Source organism: Rhea pennata, chromosome 16 (assembly GCF_028389875.1).
Source record: "Rhea pennata isolate bPtePen1 chromosome 16, bPtePen1.pri, whole genome shotgun sequence".
Lineage (NCBI taxonomy): Eukaryota > Metazoa > Chordata > Aves > Rheiformes > Rheidae > Rhea > Rhea pennata.
In genome coordinates this window covers 17,527,248-17,543,434 of record NC_084678.1, presented here as the reverse complement: position 1 = coordinate 17,543,434, position 16,187 = coordinate 17,527,248, and the positions used below count along the sequence as shown (strand labels likewise).

At 65.4% G+C, this 16,187-nt stretch overlaps 1 protein-coding gene across 1 annotated transcript; it reads right to left on the bottom strand.

Annotated features, from left to right (window-relative positions):
- Positions 1–5,071: 5,071 nt before the first annotated feature.
- On the bottom strand, positions 5,072–12,475 carry MYLK2 (myosin light chain kinase 2). The gene is made up of 12 exons (XM_062589564.1): positions 12,287–12,475; positions 11,904–12,145; positions 11,288–11,688; positions 10,125–10,230; positions 9,505–9,598; positions 9,162–9,271; positions 8,416–8,557; positions 7,620–7,690; positions 7,066–7,194; positions 6,392–6,544; positions 5,892–6,024; positions 5,072–5,239 (listed from the first exon to the last, which is right to left on the bottom strand). The coding sequence occupies exons 1-12, from the start codon at positions 12,473–12,475 to the stop codon at positions 5,159–5,161; spliced, it is 1,851 nt and encodes a 616-aa protein (XP_062445548.1). The 3' UTR covers positions 5,072–5,158.
- Between the last annotated feature and the right edge of the window lie 3,712 nt (positions 12,476–16,187).

The following is a 16,187-nucleotide window of genomic DNA, read 5'->3' as shown; positions in this document are numbered from 1 at the left end:
GCGCTGCCTGCTGTCGTCTCTGCGCCCGGCTCGGGGGGTCCCCGGCGGGGGGTGCGGCCTGGGGGGGTCCCCGAGGCCAGGACACCCCAGGCTGCCACTGCCAGCCCGCGCTGCGGGCTCACACGTGGCACGACGGCGGCGGTCTCAGCGCGTGGCCCTGCTCGGGCAGCCATGGAGGGGCGCCGGGGGCGGGGGGGGGGGGGGCGCGCCATGCCAGGGGCCGGGCCCCGCGGGGCAGCCGGCACGGCACGGCACGGCTCGGCATGGCCCAGCCGCCCTGCGAACGGCCCCGCGGGCCAGGGCTGCGGCTCTCTAGGATTCCTCGGACCTGATTCATCCCGGGTGGCTGCTGGCGAGGAGGCACCGGCACCGGCTGAGGCCCGTGGCCGAGCCGGGGGGGGCCTGGGGCACCGCCGGAGCGGAGCCGGGCCAGGCCCTGGTCCTTTCCCACGCTCCGCGGGCGGCATCCTGCCCCGCCTGGGCCGGCAGCTTTACGCCATCGGCTTTGCAGCCGGAGCTGGGCTGGAGCGACAGCGGAAAGCGGGTGCCCAGGACCCCCCCAACCCCCGGACAGAAACCACCCGGGCGCCAGCCGGGGGGGGTGGGTGGGGGGTCTCACGCCGGGGACCCCTCCGCGGTGCTGCGGGAAGGTGCCAGCCCCGCTGCATCCCAGCCGGGGGGGGGGGCGGTCCCTGGGGAGCCCCGCGGGGCCGCTGGCACCGGGGCGTGGGGCGGCGCTGGCGTCACTCGGGGACCGGCCGCGCCGCGGCCGCGTCAGCCCCGCTCCCGGCCCAGCCGCCCGCGGGCCGCCCGCCCGCCAGCCCCGGGGCCGGGCGGTGTGGGGTGGGGAGGGGCGCCCTTCATCATCGGAGGAACCGAGATGGCTGCTCACCCCCCCCCCCCGCCCCGCCTCGGCTTTTATTTTCTCCCTTTCTTTTTTCTCCCCCAGCGAAAAACAATATTTGCGCGCCTAGATCATGCTGGCGTCTCCGGAGCCGTCTGCAGCGTCTGAGCTCGGCCCCCTCCTTCGCGCGGTCCCCGGGGGCGCGGGAGGAAGCGAGCGCCGCGGAGCCGGGCCCCGGGGCCGGCTGGTTCCCACGCGCCCGCGCGGGCCCCGGCCTCCGCCTGGGAACGCGCGGCCCCGGCAGCGCCGGGCACGGCGCACCCCTGCCGCCGCGGCCCCGGGGTGGCACCCGGCTGGGCGCCGGGCACGGTCCTGGCTCGCTCCAGCCCTCGGGATCGCGGGAACCCGCCGGAGCCCGGACTGGGGGTGGGGGGCAGATGGTGGCCGGCTCGTCCGTCCCTGCACCGGCCCCGGCGGCGCGGCCGCCCGGGCTGGCTCCTCTGCCTCCCGCGGTGCTCGCCAGCGCCCGCGGTGGGTGGCCTGGCCCCCTGCCCACTCCTGCGCCGCCGGGGACGCGGCCGCGTTCGGACCCCGCACATGCAGCGCAGGGCCCGGCCTCGCGGCTCCCGGCCGAGGCGACCCGGGCACCCGCGCTTGCCCTGGTGCCCCGGTCCAGCCCGGCCTGGCCCACCCGGGATGGTCTGGGGACACCTTCCCGCAGCGTCCCGCTGGCCTTCCTCCCGCACCCTCCTCTTCCTCCCGCCCCGAGCAGCCGGCTCATCCCGCTGCAGTCCCCGCGGCCTCGGAGAGCCCCGCCGGGGCGGCTGGACACTGGGCAGCCGGCCAGGAGAAGCCGGGTGCGGCCCGGCGGCCCGGCCGCGGCCCGTGGAGGTGGCGGCGGCGCTGGGGACAGGCGGCCCTGGCTCCCCGACGGCGCCGGGCGCCTGCGTGGCCAGCGAGGCGCGGGCAGGGCCGGGAGCCGCACGAGGGGCTGAGCCCCACGCGCTGCCGGTCCCCGCGGCGGGGCCGGTGCTGCCGCTGGGAACGGGGCGCCCGGCTCGCTGCCGGGCTGCCGCTAGCCCGGAGCCAGCGCGGCGGCCGGGAACCGGCGAGGTGGAGCGGAGCGCCGGACCGGGAGCTGCCGGGACGAGGGGCCGGCGCAGGGCAGCCCGGGCCACCCTGCGGCCGCGGAGACGCTCGGCTCCGCGGGGCCAGGCAGGAAGGAGACGTCACCGCCGCCGAGCGTAACTCGAACCAGATGGGGCCGCGCTGTTTTCCAGGACCGCAGGGTGGTCACCGACGGGAACCGGTCAAAGGCTGCCGGCAGGAAACGGGCCGGGAGGGAACTCCCTGGGCCGGGCAGCGGCGACGCCTCGGCGAACCCCGCACGGGGCGGGGGGCCCCGGCGCAGAGGCTGCTGCCGCCAGCGCTGCCCCGTCTGTCCGTCCGGGCCCCCTCCCTGCGCTTCCCCGCAGCCCTCGACCTCCGGTCGCTCGCCCCTCGCGGCCCACGGGACGGAGGATCACCGCCCCCCGAGCCAGCACTGCCAGGCCACAACGGGGCCAGGAACAGCACCAAGCCCGGCGTCCCGGGGCTCCGGCCACTCCTGCTGCTGCGGCAGCCCCGGAGCCACCCGTGCCAGGGGCAGCTCGGCCCCGAGGGCCAGCCGCTTGCCCCCACGGCACGCTGCGCCCACCGCGCCGCGCCGGAGGCTCGCCAGGCAGCCCGGCCCGGCGGCTCCCCGCATCCCGGCAGCCCCCCGGGGCCCCTCGCGCACGGCCTCTGCGGCCGGCCCTGCCCAGCGCCGGCACTCGCAGGCCCTCGGCCAGGTCAGGCAAGTGCTGTTTGCAGGTGGCCAGCTCAGGCGTGGTGCAAAGAGCCAGCAAAGCCCCTAGGAAGCGCTTGAGTAAGCGCACCGGAGCCCGATCCTCTCCTTCCCAGCTCTCTCTCGAGGCTGGAAAGCAGAGAGGAAGGAGCCTCCACGGGAAAGGCGGCTCCTGAGCAGCCTCTGGTCCCTTCCACGCGCCGCTCCAGCGCCCGCCGAGCGCTCCCGGCCGGGCCGCGCGCGGCCGAGCGCCGGGGAGGCAGCCGCCCGCCTGGGAAGTTTGCGCGATTGGAAACGCTGGCCCCGTTCCGGAGGGCAGCGCTCCCTCGCCGTGCCTCGCCTTTCCGCTCGGCGGCTCCCGCGGGGGCCGGCGGCGCCCGCGGCCGGGGCCAGAGCTGCCGCCAGCTCCGGGGAGCGCGGGCGAGGAGGGCGCGGGAAGCGCAGCAGGGCGCAGGGCTCACTGTCGGACCTGTACATTTATTTACACGAAGCTGCGAGCCCGGGCAGCTCTCCCGCGTGCAGCAGGGCACCGCCAGCCCGGGAGGGAGCCGGGGGCGCTGGAGGAGCCGGAGCCTGGTGCCGGTGGGCAGGGCGGCCCCGAGCTTCCTCCCTTCTCTGCACCGGGCCAAGCGCCCGGGGCTTTGCTGGCAGCCGCAGAGCGCACAGGCAGCCCCGGGGCACACAAGCAATCACCGCTCTGAGGACTCCTTCACAGCAAAAACCAAAGCTGAAGGGAAGGGGCGACCCTGGGACCCTGCGCCAACCCTCCTCTCCCCGCTCCGGGCAAGCTCTGGGGGCTCCCGTGCTCCAGCTCAAGGACGCAGCGACGCTGGGCTTCGCGGGAGCCCCGCTGCCGGGGGGCGAGCGGGGACGGAGCGGGCGCCGCGGCGGGTGCCGGGCCGCTCCCCGCCCGCTCGCGGCCCCGCCGCCGCTCCAGCCGCCGGCCGGCAGTTCCTGTGCGTTGGTGGTCAGCGCTGAAGCAATCCTTCCAGGAGCGGGGGGAGCAGCGCCCAGATGGTCTGCATTAGGACGCCTCTCTCGCCGTTATCTCGCGGGGGACGGGCGAAGCAAAGGTTGTGTTTTTTCCCCTGCTGGCAGAGCAGAAGGGCAGGGAGGTTAGGAGGGAACACAAAGCCTCCTTCTTTGCTCGCTGGCTCCCAGCTGGGGACGCTCCTGGAATCCGCGCTCTGCACTTCCTCCCTTCCTGTGCGAGGAGCCCTCCCGGCGCACGCAGGAACTCGGGCCCAGCTCCGGTTTCTGAGCTCCTGGCTCACCCGGCGGGGGAGGAGGTGCTTTGGCCCCAGCCCACACGCTAATTCACCAGGGTGCAGGTCCACACCTGCCCCTCCGGCATCCCGCTTCCAGGGTGCAGCTCCCGGCCTGGCAGGTAGGACCATTCCCATCGCGCTCCGGCTGGAAGCAGAGCCAAACGCAAGAGAGATCGGGCACTCCTGGGTCCAACAAAAACTACCCCAGGGCAGGGCTGCAGCAGTTACAGGCTGAACGCACAAATCTTAGGTCCGAAGTAGTGACAAGCATGTAGAGCCAGTCCAGACAGGAGCGCTCAAATCATTGGACTGGCCTTTCCCTGCTGAGGTCATGGGAAAGAAATGCAAACGGAGCAGCGATGCTACAGCACAGCGGAGTTTGCAGACCCCTGCATCAGGACCGGGCACCTCAGAGGAGGGGGGATGCCCAGCAGCAACCGCAGAGCAGTGCTGGGCGACTGGCACAGGGGATCCCAAGCACCATTCAGCTGCACCTTACAGAGACACAGTGCGTTCAGGTGGGGAGGAGGCACAAAGGGGCCAGAAATCCAGAGCAGCTGTTCCAGAGACGAGATCTACAACTACCAGTAAGCGGTGGCCTCCCAGCCCTGGGGAGTCCGGACAGGAGCACGGGCTTTGCAGAAACACGGACAGCCTCGAGGCCCGGCGCTCCAGGAAGGGTCTGCCAGTGTTGCCAGCAATGGGGATCCCAGCTCAGCAATGCTGCCCCAGGGCGGGACGATCTCTACAGAGCAGCTCTGCAGCGGTAGGGTCTGGGGTAGAAACCCCACGGGGTCCTGGCCCCCAAGCAGTCACGCAGGAGCTCAGAGCCAGGGCAGGGCAAGAGTCTCAGAGGAGGGAGAGGATGCAGCAGAGCAAGACCCAAGGCAGTGGTTTCGTGGGAGGTGCAGAGCAGGGGTGCAGTGTGCATCTCACAGCAGCATGGGGTCCAGAGCAGCCACCTCACAGCAGCACGAGCTTCACATGTGCGCGGCACCAGGCTGTCTCTCTCCACAGCCTCTCACTCCTACCCCCAAGGTGGGAAGCAGGCAGGGTCTAAACCCAGCAGAGATCCTACTGCCATCCAGAAGCAAGAACTACGTGTCACTCTCCTGCACAGTCCCAGGACCAGGCTCTGCAGCACGCAAGCCCCTATTCCAAGTGGTTGCTCTTTGGCCTTGACTCACACGCTGCTCAGTCTCCTCCCAGGGGAGGCTGAGCTCAGACACCCAGTTCTGTCAGCGATCCCGAGCTGGTGATCTTCTTGAACCGGTTGGCAGCACATACACCGATGAAGTTTTTCTGTAAAAAGGAAGGAAGAGATGCTAGTCTGACAGCAAAGGCTGCAGATCTTGGGGCAGAAACAGACAGATTCTTAGAGCAGGTTCAGGAGCTGAGCTGTGGAGGTGGCAGCTCTTCCACCTAGTGAAGCTGCTTTGACCACATGAAATAAAGCCCTCACACGTCTGACAGCCACCCTGGCACCAGCTCAGCCCTGCCTCGCAGGAAGGAAGTGTGGGGTAGTGGGAAGGCACATGGTCACTGCCAGGGATGAGCCAGCCCCCAGCTCAGAGGGGCACAGCCCTGGAAGCATCCTCTTCACTCTGTCCTGGCACACTTCTGCCTCAAAAAGATGCCATTGGAATTTGTTTGGAGGGGGACAACCATGAAGGCATCTATGTCTAAGGGGAACCCACATTTGGAGCACCCAAGCAAGGTCAGGACCCATGGTGCTGTGGAGCCGTTTCTCCAGCCTCTGATGTCCCTAAACCCTTGCCCCACAGCTGCCAGCAGGACAGCAAGACAGACCCATGCTCCCCAAACACAGCCCTGCTGCCACGATGCACAGAGGCTGGCAGCACCTCTCCACCAGCTCTCCCAGATGGTGCAGAGAGGGGAAGTCCTCAGCTGTCCTCCTGCCCCTCAGCCAGTTACTCATGGAGCCCCCACGCACCTTCCAGCGCCTCCGCATGACGTATTTCTTGAGCAGCACCTGGGACTTGAGGCGGCGGTTGCAGCGCTTGGCCTTTTCTGCCAGGTTGTTGAGCCACGGATGCTGCAGGCACTTGGCAGCGCTCATTCGGGCACTGAGGGCAAGAGGAAAGCGGGTGACCCTGTGCTCCTGCCCTGGGCACGGGGGCTGCCCTGACAGAGAGCTGGGATGAGCCTCCTGGCCCTGCACCCCCAGGGGCCACTTTCCCCCTAGACCAACCCCTTCTCCAGCTATCCATGAGCTCTAGGTCCCCAGAAACTTCCCGTGGTCAGGATCACCCTGGGCAACCGGTTTTCATTGCCCAGACCCCTAGAAGACATGCCCAGATGTTTGAGGGACCTTGCTGGTCCCAGCATGGGTGCAGACAGCAGGTATTTGGTACGTATGGGCTGGTCGAAGTGAGCACACAGATCTGAGAACACCTGCCCTCAGCCCCACCACGACCTCTGCAAGCCTGAAACCTTTTTTCTTTGATAATGAGGTTTGAGACGAAGTCCTTGGCCTCTTCAGAAACACTCTCGAAGGTCTCTTCATCAAAGTACCAGCTGGCAGCCAGGACATTGTTGAGTGTCTCTGTGTCATTGTCACCCAAGAAGGGGGAGAGGCCACTGAGTCTAGGAGAGAGGAGAGGGCTGGGTGAGGTGCCAGGTGCCTTTGGGTTGGGGCGCTACACAGCCTGACTTCTCAGCCCCTTCCAAATTCCTCCTGTGCAAAACAAATCTTGATGTGGCTGTCTCATGCCTGCGGGTCAAGGGCCCTGCCCAGGCAGAGCAGCTGGCACCAGGAGAAAGGACACAGTGTCTGGCTGCTGGCACCTTGCTGCACTCCCACCCGCGGTTGGCAGAGCCGAGCCATTTCCTGTCTGCACGCACGCACCCCGGCACCCCGGCACCCGGCCCCGCTCCTGGCTGCCCCCCTCCTGGCCTCCCAGCCCCGCAGCAAACAGCCCTGGATGCCCATCTGCTCACAGAGCAGCCCAGCACCGCCCCCCCAGCACCCTTCGCCAGCCCACCGAGCTGCAGGGTGTTCTGCAGCCCAGGGAGGTTTGGAGACTTGCTCCCTGCCGGGCAGCTGAGCAGCCGGAGCTCTGCCCCAGCGCCGCAGAAGGGCCCCCGCCACACACCCCCTCACGTACAGCATGTAAGTGATGACACCCATGCTCCACATATCCGTGGAATAGGAGACCTGCTCGTAGTTCACCACCTCAGGGGACAGGAATTCAGGGGTGCCGAAGTTCACTTTCAGCTTTTCCCGGGGGTTGTACCTGCAAGTCAAGGAGCCAAGTCAGCAGGAAGGCAGCAGGCTGTCCCTAAACCGCTGCCCCCACCAGCTACCCCCCATCCCTCCGGGAAAGGCCAAGGCTGCTCCCATCAGGCTCTCCACGCCTCTCCAACCCTCCTGGCTTGGCCTTGCTCCCTTCTGCGTCAGCCAGAGATAGCCTGTTATTACAGTGCTCCCAACCGCTGTCCCCTGCGGTGCGCAGGCCATCTGGCAGTGCGACAGCCAAAGCCACTTGCAGACAGAAGTCTCCAGCACTCCTGGCCCCACCATGGCTTCTTCTTCCCCGCAGGGCTGGGGCAGTGCCCCATGTCCCACATGCCAGTGAGAGGGCAAGTAAGAGCAAAGAAAGGGAGTAGGAGGGGAAGGATAAAGAGAAACTGAGGAGAGAGGAAAAACAAGAACAGATACCTTCGAGCCAGCCCAAAGTCGATGATCTTCACCATGTGCCCAGTGGCAGCAACGCAGAGGATGTTTTCAGGCTGTAGGGACAGGGAGCCCCTTCATCAGAGCCCAGCTCCCCACCTGCTATAGCCCAGTGGAGACGGGACATCCCCAGTACAGAGGATGCACAGGGATTTGGTGGCCTGTGTGTCACAGGGTCCTGTAGAGGAACTGATGGGCAGGACAAGTGTCCCTGACCCGCAACCAGAGCAACCTTGATTTGCAGGAAACCCTCCCGCAGCTCCCTGCAAGGTCAATGCTCTGGGGCTAGCTGGTGTCAGGGAGATGCTGCCCCAGCCTGGCCGGCCAGGTGCTGCAGGCCTCGGGCCAGCACGCAGAGCGGGGGGCAGGCTGCCCACAGGCGGTCTCTGTTTCAGTGGCTGCAAACAACAGCTGCCTCCCTCGCCTGCACCTTTGCACCCCCTTCCTCTCCCAGACTCTTAGGTGGAGGCCAGCCCCGGCAATTCTCCACAGAGACTGCAGGCTCTGCACTCAGACCACACAAAATGCCTTTCTGCACTGGCCTGTCCTTCTCCAGGCTGGAGACAGGGCTGCTGAGAAAAGCTGGGACCCCATGCAGAGCCCCTCTTGCAGGACACATCCAGATGCCCACATCCAGCCAGGACCAGCAAGCAGGTCCTGGAGCCCAGGAGCAGCTGCCGCTGAGGCAGGACCGTCCCTCTGCTCTCGGCCCTGGTGCCGAGCACCCTGGAGGAAGGCGGCAGTGGCTGCTTCCCAGGGCTGCCCAGCCCCAGCTCCGCACCTTGAGGTCGAGGTGGAGGACGCGCATGTGATGCATGAAGCGGATCCCCTCGCAGATCTGCCTCACAAACACCATGCAGTCCACTTCTGTCAGGTGGTAGTCATCGTCGATGATCCGCTCAAAGAGCTCGCCGCCCTCCACGCTGCACGAGGATGGACCGTGGTCACCCGGGCTCTCCCCACCCTCCGCCCCATGCAGGTCAGTCTCCCCCCCCCCAAACCAGCAGTGCTGTGAAGAGGCTCAAGGAGAAAGCAGGAGCCGGCACGGGCACAGCCAAAGTGGGGTGCCTGGGGTGCTGGGGCTGGATACCCCCTTCCCAGAGGAAGGGACAGAGTGGATCATTTTGGGACATCCCAGGTTCATGGAGCAGAGCTGGGCAGCACAGTCCCAGCCCTACCAGGTGCAAGTGGGCAGGGAGAGCAGGAGCTGTGCAGGAAGGTTGCCAGATAGGGACCTGAATCATGCCCTGCTCTGAGCACAGCTATAACTGCAGGAGATACCAATCCTGGGCAAAGCACAGGCAGAGACCTGCCTCTGCCTGCGAGCAAGATGAGGCAGGAGCCCTAGAAGGGACAGGCAAGGCCTGGGGGAAATGTTCCCTGGGGCTTAGTGCTACTGCTGGGCGAGATGGGCCAGCAGGTCTGCACCTACCTCCAGAGACAGCACAGAGCCTCCACAATGGTCCCCCTCAGGCGAGCATCAGGCCCAGCCCCTAGCCCGTACCCCACCACCACTTTGGCACTCACAACTCCATGAAGAGGATGATTTCCCGGGGTGTCTCAATGGCATCATAGAGCTGGATCAGGTTCCGGTGGTTCAGCTGGTTCATCACGTCGATCTCCAGCAGCACCATCTCCTGCAGAACGAGCCCCCCAGCAGCACAGGAGGTACATCAGACCTTGGCCAAGCCACTGGCCCAAGGACAAGCCCTGTCTCAGCCCTGAGGCTAAACCAGCCACTGCACACACGCAAGGGCCGGATGCTGTCACACACCACCTCATTCACGCCAGCCTGTGGCAACGCAGGCAAGAGGAATCCCCCTAGGTAGAACATGTTCAGACACCCGCTCCCGCTGCACTTCAGTCACACCTTGTCCTTGGCACCCTGTTTCCGGATGACTTTGGCAGCCAGTTTGAGCCCTGTCTGTTTCTCTGTGCACGTGCGGACTTCACCAAACTTGCCCCTGTAGAGAGGGAAAGGCAGATACCGTGGGTGGCTGCCCAGGCTCCCAGGGACCCTCAGACTGTTCCGACTCCCTACAAAAGGCTGGGGCAGCTAATCCTGTGTGCTGCCGACTTTCCGTAACATGCTATTCTCCACTTCCCTTAGCGCCATCCTTCCCAGGGTGCAGGGGAGGACTCCATCACCTTCGCTCCACAGCTAGAGAAGTCCCATCAACCCAAGGCACTTCTCCTGAGAGGCAGAGCTCTGCCACTTATCTGCCCCAGTCATCACTAGCCACCAGCTAGGACTCTCATCCTCAGTGCCAAGGGAGCCTAGCCTTGTACTGGGGCAAGGAAAATCGCTCCAAAACCAGGTGGAGGAGGGCTTCTGAAGGCTCTCCCACCCTCCGAGGGCCTTTTTACTTCCCAGAATCAAGAACATGGAGCTACTGCCAAGGTTGATGGCAGCTTAGTGGCAGGGCCAGGGGGGAAACTAAGATGTCCTGCACCTCAGCCCTCCCTGCAGCCCCAGGGCTCCCTTCTTACCCTCCCAGGATGTCCTTGGTGCTGAGGTTGAACTGGGTGCTCACATTGGCAGACCGCAGCGTGACGATGCGGTGTGCAAAGGGGGCAGGTGGTGGAGGGACGTCATCTGCGGAAAGAGAGCAGAGTTGAAGGGTGGCTGGGATCGCCAGGACAGCTGGGGACCCCAGGGGGCACCTGGGAACGCCCCAGGCGCGGAGCTCGGCCCCGTGCACGGAGGAAGGCTGGCACCTAGCGGCACGGCCCAGCCAGTGCTCAGGCCCAGCCCCGGACCACAGGGGCAGGATGCTGCCAGGCACCAAGCCTGGCCCTAAATCAGGGCCTCCCCTTGCCCGACAGCAGCTCCTCTGCTCTCACCCACGGGATCCTGCTGCATGGCTACAGCCTGCTCCACGCTGCCCGCCTGCTGCGTGCCGTGCTCGCCCTCTCCAGGCCACCACCTTCCGCTGTCACGCTCAGCCTCTCCCTGTGCATCACACCTGCCCCCTTCACAGGGCCCTCCTGCCCCCTCCGCGCCACCATCCTGCGTGGCAGCGTACCACCATCCTGCACATCACACAACCCCTCCGCGCTGCCCTGCTGTCCTGCACGCCGCGCTCAGCCCCAAGGACAGAGCCCCGGAGAGGTGCACCCTGCGCACCAGCCCCGGGCCGCCCCTTCCCCACGCGCTGTGCACACAGACAGCGGAAAACGGCTCTCGCAGGAGCCCCGCGAGCACCCTTTGCCCGAGAGCTTGGCACAGCCTGCCCTCCACGGCTGTTCCTGCGAGGACAGCGCAGGACAACAGGACATGCTGTCCCTTGCCACCCAGCCATGTGGTGGCTGTCACACCTGCTGCCACAGGGACAGGCTCTTCTTCCTCTCCAGCAGCCCTGAGCATCAAGAAGCGTGCCATGCTCTAGCTCGGAGAAGCCTGGGGAGTGGACACGACACATTTAGCCCTGTTTACAGTGAAACAGGAGCTCGAAGGCCGCTCAGTGGGCAGCAAGCCAAGACCACGAGCCAGTGTCCCAGGCGGGCAGCAGAGCCGGCAGGCAGGCAGAGCTGGCGCCAGACCCCGGGGCTGCTAGCCTGCTGCGGGCGAGACGGCCGATCCCAGGGTGCCAGCACCCGCCAGACTGAGGGCAAGGTAGGGAACACGCTTCTAGAAGGTGGCATTGCCTTACCCAGTATCTCGAAAGGGTCTTCCTTCCCAAAGTCAGGGGTGAGATAGGGGCTGGGTGGTGGCTCTGCCTCTGGCGAGGGGAGCTGCCCCTGGGGCTCAGGGCCCGGCTCCTCCGCGCCCCCGGGAGCAGAGGCAGGGGCCCCTGCAGGGCTTGCGTCCAAGCCAGCCTGGGGCTGTCCTGTAGTGCTGGCGGGCTCTAGCAAAGTCCTCTCCTCCTGGGTGCCAGTGCTCCCCGGGGCAGCGCCAGGCTCAGCTGCGGGGATGGACTGTTCTGGAGCCTGCAGGTTTCCCAGGGCTGTCGGGGCAGGGCCAGGCTCCGTGGCAGGAGCTGCCGGAGTCTCTTTTGCCTCCACTGCTGTTGTCTCCTCTGGTATCATCTCCATCGCAGCTGCCTCTGGCACCCTGAAAGCAGAAGGAGAAGGTAAAGCAGGTCCTGGCTGGGCCCAGCAGAGCCAAACTCCAGAGCAGCACCCTGCACCCACCTCTGCCCAGGGGACCCCAGGCACCAGGACAGGGGGAGCAGTGAGGGGAGGGAACCCCATCCTAGGAGGATGCCAACCGTCTGCACAGCCACTCTGGCAGGCAGGTTCCCAGGTGGACGAGCAACACACGGGTACCTTTGGCAGGAAGCTGGGCAGCTCAGGCTTTGCTGCAGAACGGGGCGCGCTGCCTTGGGGTCCTTCGGCTGCTTCTGGTTGTCAGCCTCTTTCTCCACCTTTCCTGCTTTCTTTCCTCCATCCTGAGCCTTTGCTGTAGCTGGGGCTTTCTCCACGTTTGCAGCTTTCTTCCCTCCATCCTGCACTTTTGCAGCAGCTGGGGCTTTTTCCTTTGTAGGCTCTTCTTTTCCTCCATCCCTAGCCTGTGCTGCAGACAAGGCCATCCCCTCTGCGGGCCCTGCCTTCCCTCCACCCTGAGCCTCTGCAGCAGGCGAGGTCTTCTCTGGAGGCTCTGTCTTCCCTGGAGGCTCTGTCTTCCCTCCTTCAGGCTTTTCCAAAGCCACCTTCTTTCCAGGTTCTTCCTTCCCCCCATCCTGACCATCTACAGCAGCCAAGGCCTTCTCCTTCGTGGGTTCTTCCTTCTTTCCACCATCCTGATCCTCTCTGGTAGCTGGTGCCTTGTCTGCTGTGGTAGCCGGAGCCTTGTCCGCTGCAGGCTCTGCTGGGGCAGGCTGGGCTGCACTGCCCCTCATTTCAGCGGGGGGCTTTCCGTCACCCCCCCCAGCGTCCGGAGCGCTGCCTGGCCTGCCATCCTGCTCCATGGGGAGACTCCAGGGAGCCCTGCCGCTCCGGTGCGTTGCTCACGGCTTCAGCAAGGCTTCTGCAGGAGAGAGGAGAGAAGGTGACAGCTCCTCTGCACGGCTCTGCAGGGGCCCGGCTCACCTGCGTGCAGGGGGGTGCATCAGGCTTTGAGCAGCGTTTCTGCACCCGCACCCCATGCCAGAGCCACGGCCCCCAAAGAGCCGTGGGCTGGCAGCAGGCCATGCCCCCTCTCCTGGCCGCCACGCTGGTGGCATCGAGCTGGGCCCCGCACAGCGGCTGATCCCTGCGTCGCCCCATCGCGCCCCGCTATCTGCTGTGCCGTGACGATCAATGCTCTGACACCAGCACCTGTCACTGCCATGGGGCCTCCAGGGGTGCAAACGGGCAGCGTGGCCACGGTGCAACCCCACACCAGGGCAGGAGACGCTGGGTCTGGCCCCAGGCTGGCCCATGGGCGCCGGAAGAAGTAAGTCCCCCAAGAGCTGCCGGTGGAGCAGAGCCCCGTGCCACCGCAGGGGCACAGGTCTAGCCCTGGCCTGCTCGGGGGCCTTCGACCCCCCCCAGCCCAGCAGCCCAGTGCCCCCACGCATGCCGGGCTTGTGCACCGCCAGGTCACTGCAGCTCCTGCCTGGGCTGCCCCTAGCCGAGGGGTGCAGGCAGCACCCGTCGGCGCCCATGCAGCACCCGCTGGCGCCCGTACCCTGGTGCAGGCTGCCAGGCCAGCAGCGTGAGCCACCACGCCGTCCGCTCCAGCCTCACGGCACCGCTCCTGTTCCTTCCCCGGCTCCCGCAGCCCTACCTCCTGCCCAGCCACCAGACAGGAATAAGCACCAGTCACAGTCCTGAAACACAACTCCCTGCCCAGCTTGCGTGACTGTCCCCGAGGCAGGGACAGCCCATCCCAGGAAAAAAACACGCCAGTAACCATTCTGGTAACAGGGGAGGCTCCTGCAGGTTTTACTGGGACAAGGGCTGCAGCGAGGGGCAGAGGGCTGCGGAGGGAGGTTGCCGGCGATCAGGTCTGCTTCCACACGCGGACCCCGCGCAGCGGAGCTGGGGAGGCAGCAACGCCCTTGCAGACAGACGCGGTACAGTCAGCTCCGTGGACTCAGGGCTTGGCTTTCCCACCCCGCGGCCATACGGAGGTGCTGCGAACCTGAGCGCAGGCAGAGCAGGCAGCCGCGGGGCCCCGCGGCCAGAGCCCCCCGGCCCCTTACCTGGGGTTCCCGTCGCAGAGGGTGGTCGGAGCTGATGGGAGGGCAGCATCCACAGTGTGGAAGCGCCTGGCCAGACTGGCCCCTTCTATACTGGGTGTAACAGAGCTGGATTAGTGCGAGGAGAGAGGAGTATCCTTTACACCAGTAGGAGCCATTCCGCTTCGCCTTTCTCACCACCTGTTGCTGCTGGAGCCCGTTCAAAGGGCACTCACTCCACTCTTCCCCGTCCTCCCGCCCGGAGGAGCCGGGTACGCAAACAAACGGCAAACAGATGACGGAGCCGCCTCCTGCCCCCGGCACAGACACCACGCTGGCGGCTCCCAAGCGCAGGCCGGAGGGGTAGGAAGGGCTGGCAAGAGGCGAGTCCGCAAGGGAGCTCCCCAGAAATGCGCCTCGTGGTGCTCGCACAGGAGCTGGGCTGTCCCAGCCAAGCCAAAGCCCTGACCTCGCTAGACATAGTCTAAACAGTCAAGTGCTTTCAAGGCACTTGCAGATGCTGCTAGCCCCCACGAGGACAGGATGTCCTGGAGCAGACAGTTACGGTGCCAACCGCGCAGGGACCCTCTGAAACAGATAAAAGCCCCGCACTGCGGAGCTGCGGCCAGCTCTGCCCTCCTGCCCCAGCCCGTCCGGCGACCACCACTTCCAAACGGCCCTTCGCTCGGTGAGAGCAAAGCAGTGCCCCTTGGCACAGCCAGCTCTAACCAGCACTTCCGTCCACCCAAAGCAAAAAGAAGCACCAGTTGGGAACCCCAGCACTGGCACGTGTCAGCCACCAGGCTGCTGTGGCCTTCCCTGGGAAAAAGTTCAAGGGGTTTAATTTGCCATAAAAACTTTGGGGGGGCATCGGGGTCAGGGACACAGGCAAGAGAATTGAGGGCTTCTGCTGGATAGGTCAGGCTGTGCAAAGGTGCTGTGGATGCTGGCATCGAGAAGCCCTGCCAAAGGTGCACTGTGTGCTGTCAATTCTAGGCATCTCACAGCACCATCCATCGGAGGCCGAGCAGGGCTGAAATCCCGGGCTGGGTGAGCTGCCCCAACAGTCGGGAGCATGGAAAACCAGTGGTGGAGAGGGAGATGAGGAGCTCCGCAGCATCGAGAGCTGCAGAGGTTGCAAGTAGAGCTAGTCCAGCCTCAGCAGAGCCAGCGAGGGCAGGACTTGGCCACTCCAGCTTCGATCGAGGGCCTTTTCACTCCGCACAACGGCTGGCAGAGCCCTGGCCAGCAAGTTCTGCGTGGGGAAAGGCAGAAGTGTCCCAGTCCCAGATTTGCTTTCTAGGTTTGAAGAAGCCTGAACTGAGCAGAGTATAAAGGGGAAGGAAACAGCCTGCTCTCGTCACTTTGAGGCAACAAGCAGGACAGGGGACAGTCTCCTGGCGCAGCAGTCTTGTCTGAAGCTGATTTATTCCCAGGGCTATCCCAGGTTCCTGCCTTGCTCTCCAACATCCAGCAGAACCATGATTACTCTAGACATTTGGACTTAAAGCGAGGAAAGCGCTGTTCATAAGGGTGTGCAGACAACAATTTGGTTTCTCAGATTTCTGCTGGGGGTTGAGGTGGTTCTCTGAAGCTTACAGTAGGAACCTCTTGATAACTGAAGCCAGGTCTCCCCTGTCAGTACTGCCAGGTAAAAGGATTCCAAAAGTACATGTCATCAAAAACTGAGAACAGTTTACCATATACTGGCAGCAGGATTGCTAGCACAGCCTGTACGCATGGAAGAAGGGCTCAGCCCCCCACCTGCGTCTGTTGCTCTTTTGAAAGGGGGCAGCGGAGGTCTTGGCTTGGTGACGCACAATAAAAAGAGCGAGAGCAGCTTATAGTAAGAGAAAGGACACACCACAGGCCACCTCAGGTCAGGCATCTGCTCCCAGAGCTACCCCAGCACGAGTCATGCTCCTGGCCACTCTCCAAATCACTCTGTGTCTCAGTCTTCCCAGCCGAGGAGTGGGGAAGCATCACCCCGCTCCTCCGCGGCAGGCACCGGCAGTTTCTCACGGGCTGCAGAGCGGGTGCTCTCCCAAGAGCGAGGGGAAGACGAGGCAGCAAGAGGCTCAGCACTGGTACCTGCTCGGCTGCAGTGGCGCTTTCCCGAGGCCTGGGTCAGGCTTGGCCAGGTGCCTCCAGCAGGGCAGAGTCAGGGCTGAGATTAACTCAGGGTTCCCCAGCTTGGCCTTTGCCAGCTGCACGGCCAGGGCCTTCCTCCCAAGGTCTCTGTCTCGCTGCTGCCTGGAGTGCACAAGCCTTGAGTCATGCCCGACGCCAAGTCCCAGCTGCTCCCTGCACATTTCTTGTGCAGAGCACCTCCCCGAGCGGAGACCCGAGGGGCAGAGACACGGGCACAACCTTGCGCCGCTGCCGAGCCGAGGCTGCCACACGCAACGGCGTGCCCGGGAGCGGGGCTTACCTCGTGCGGAGCACCTCT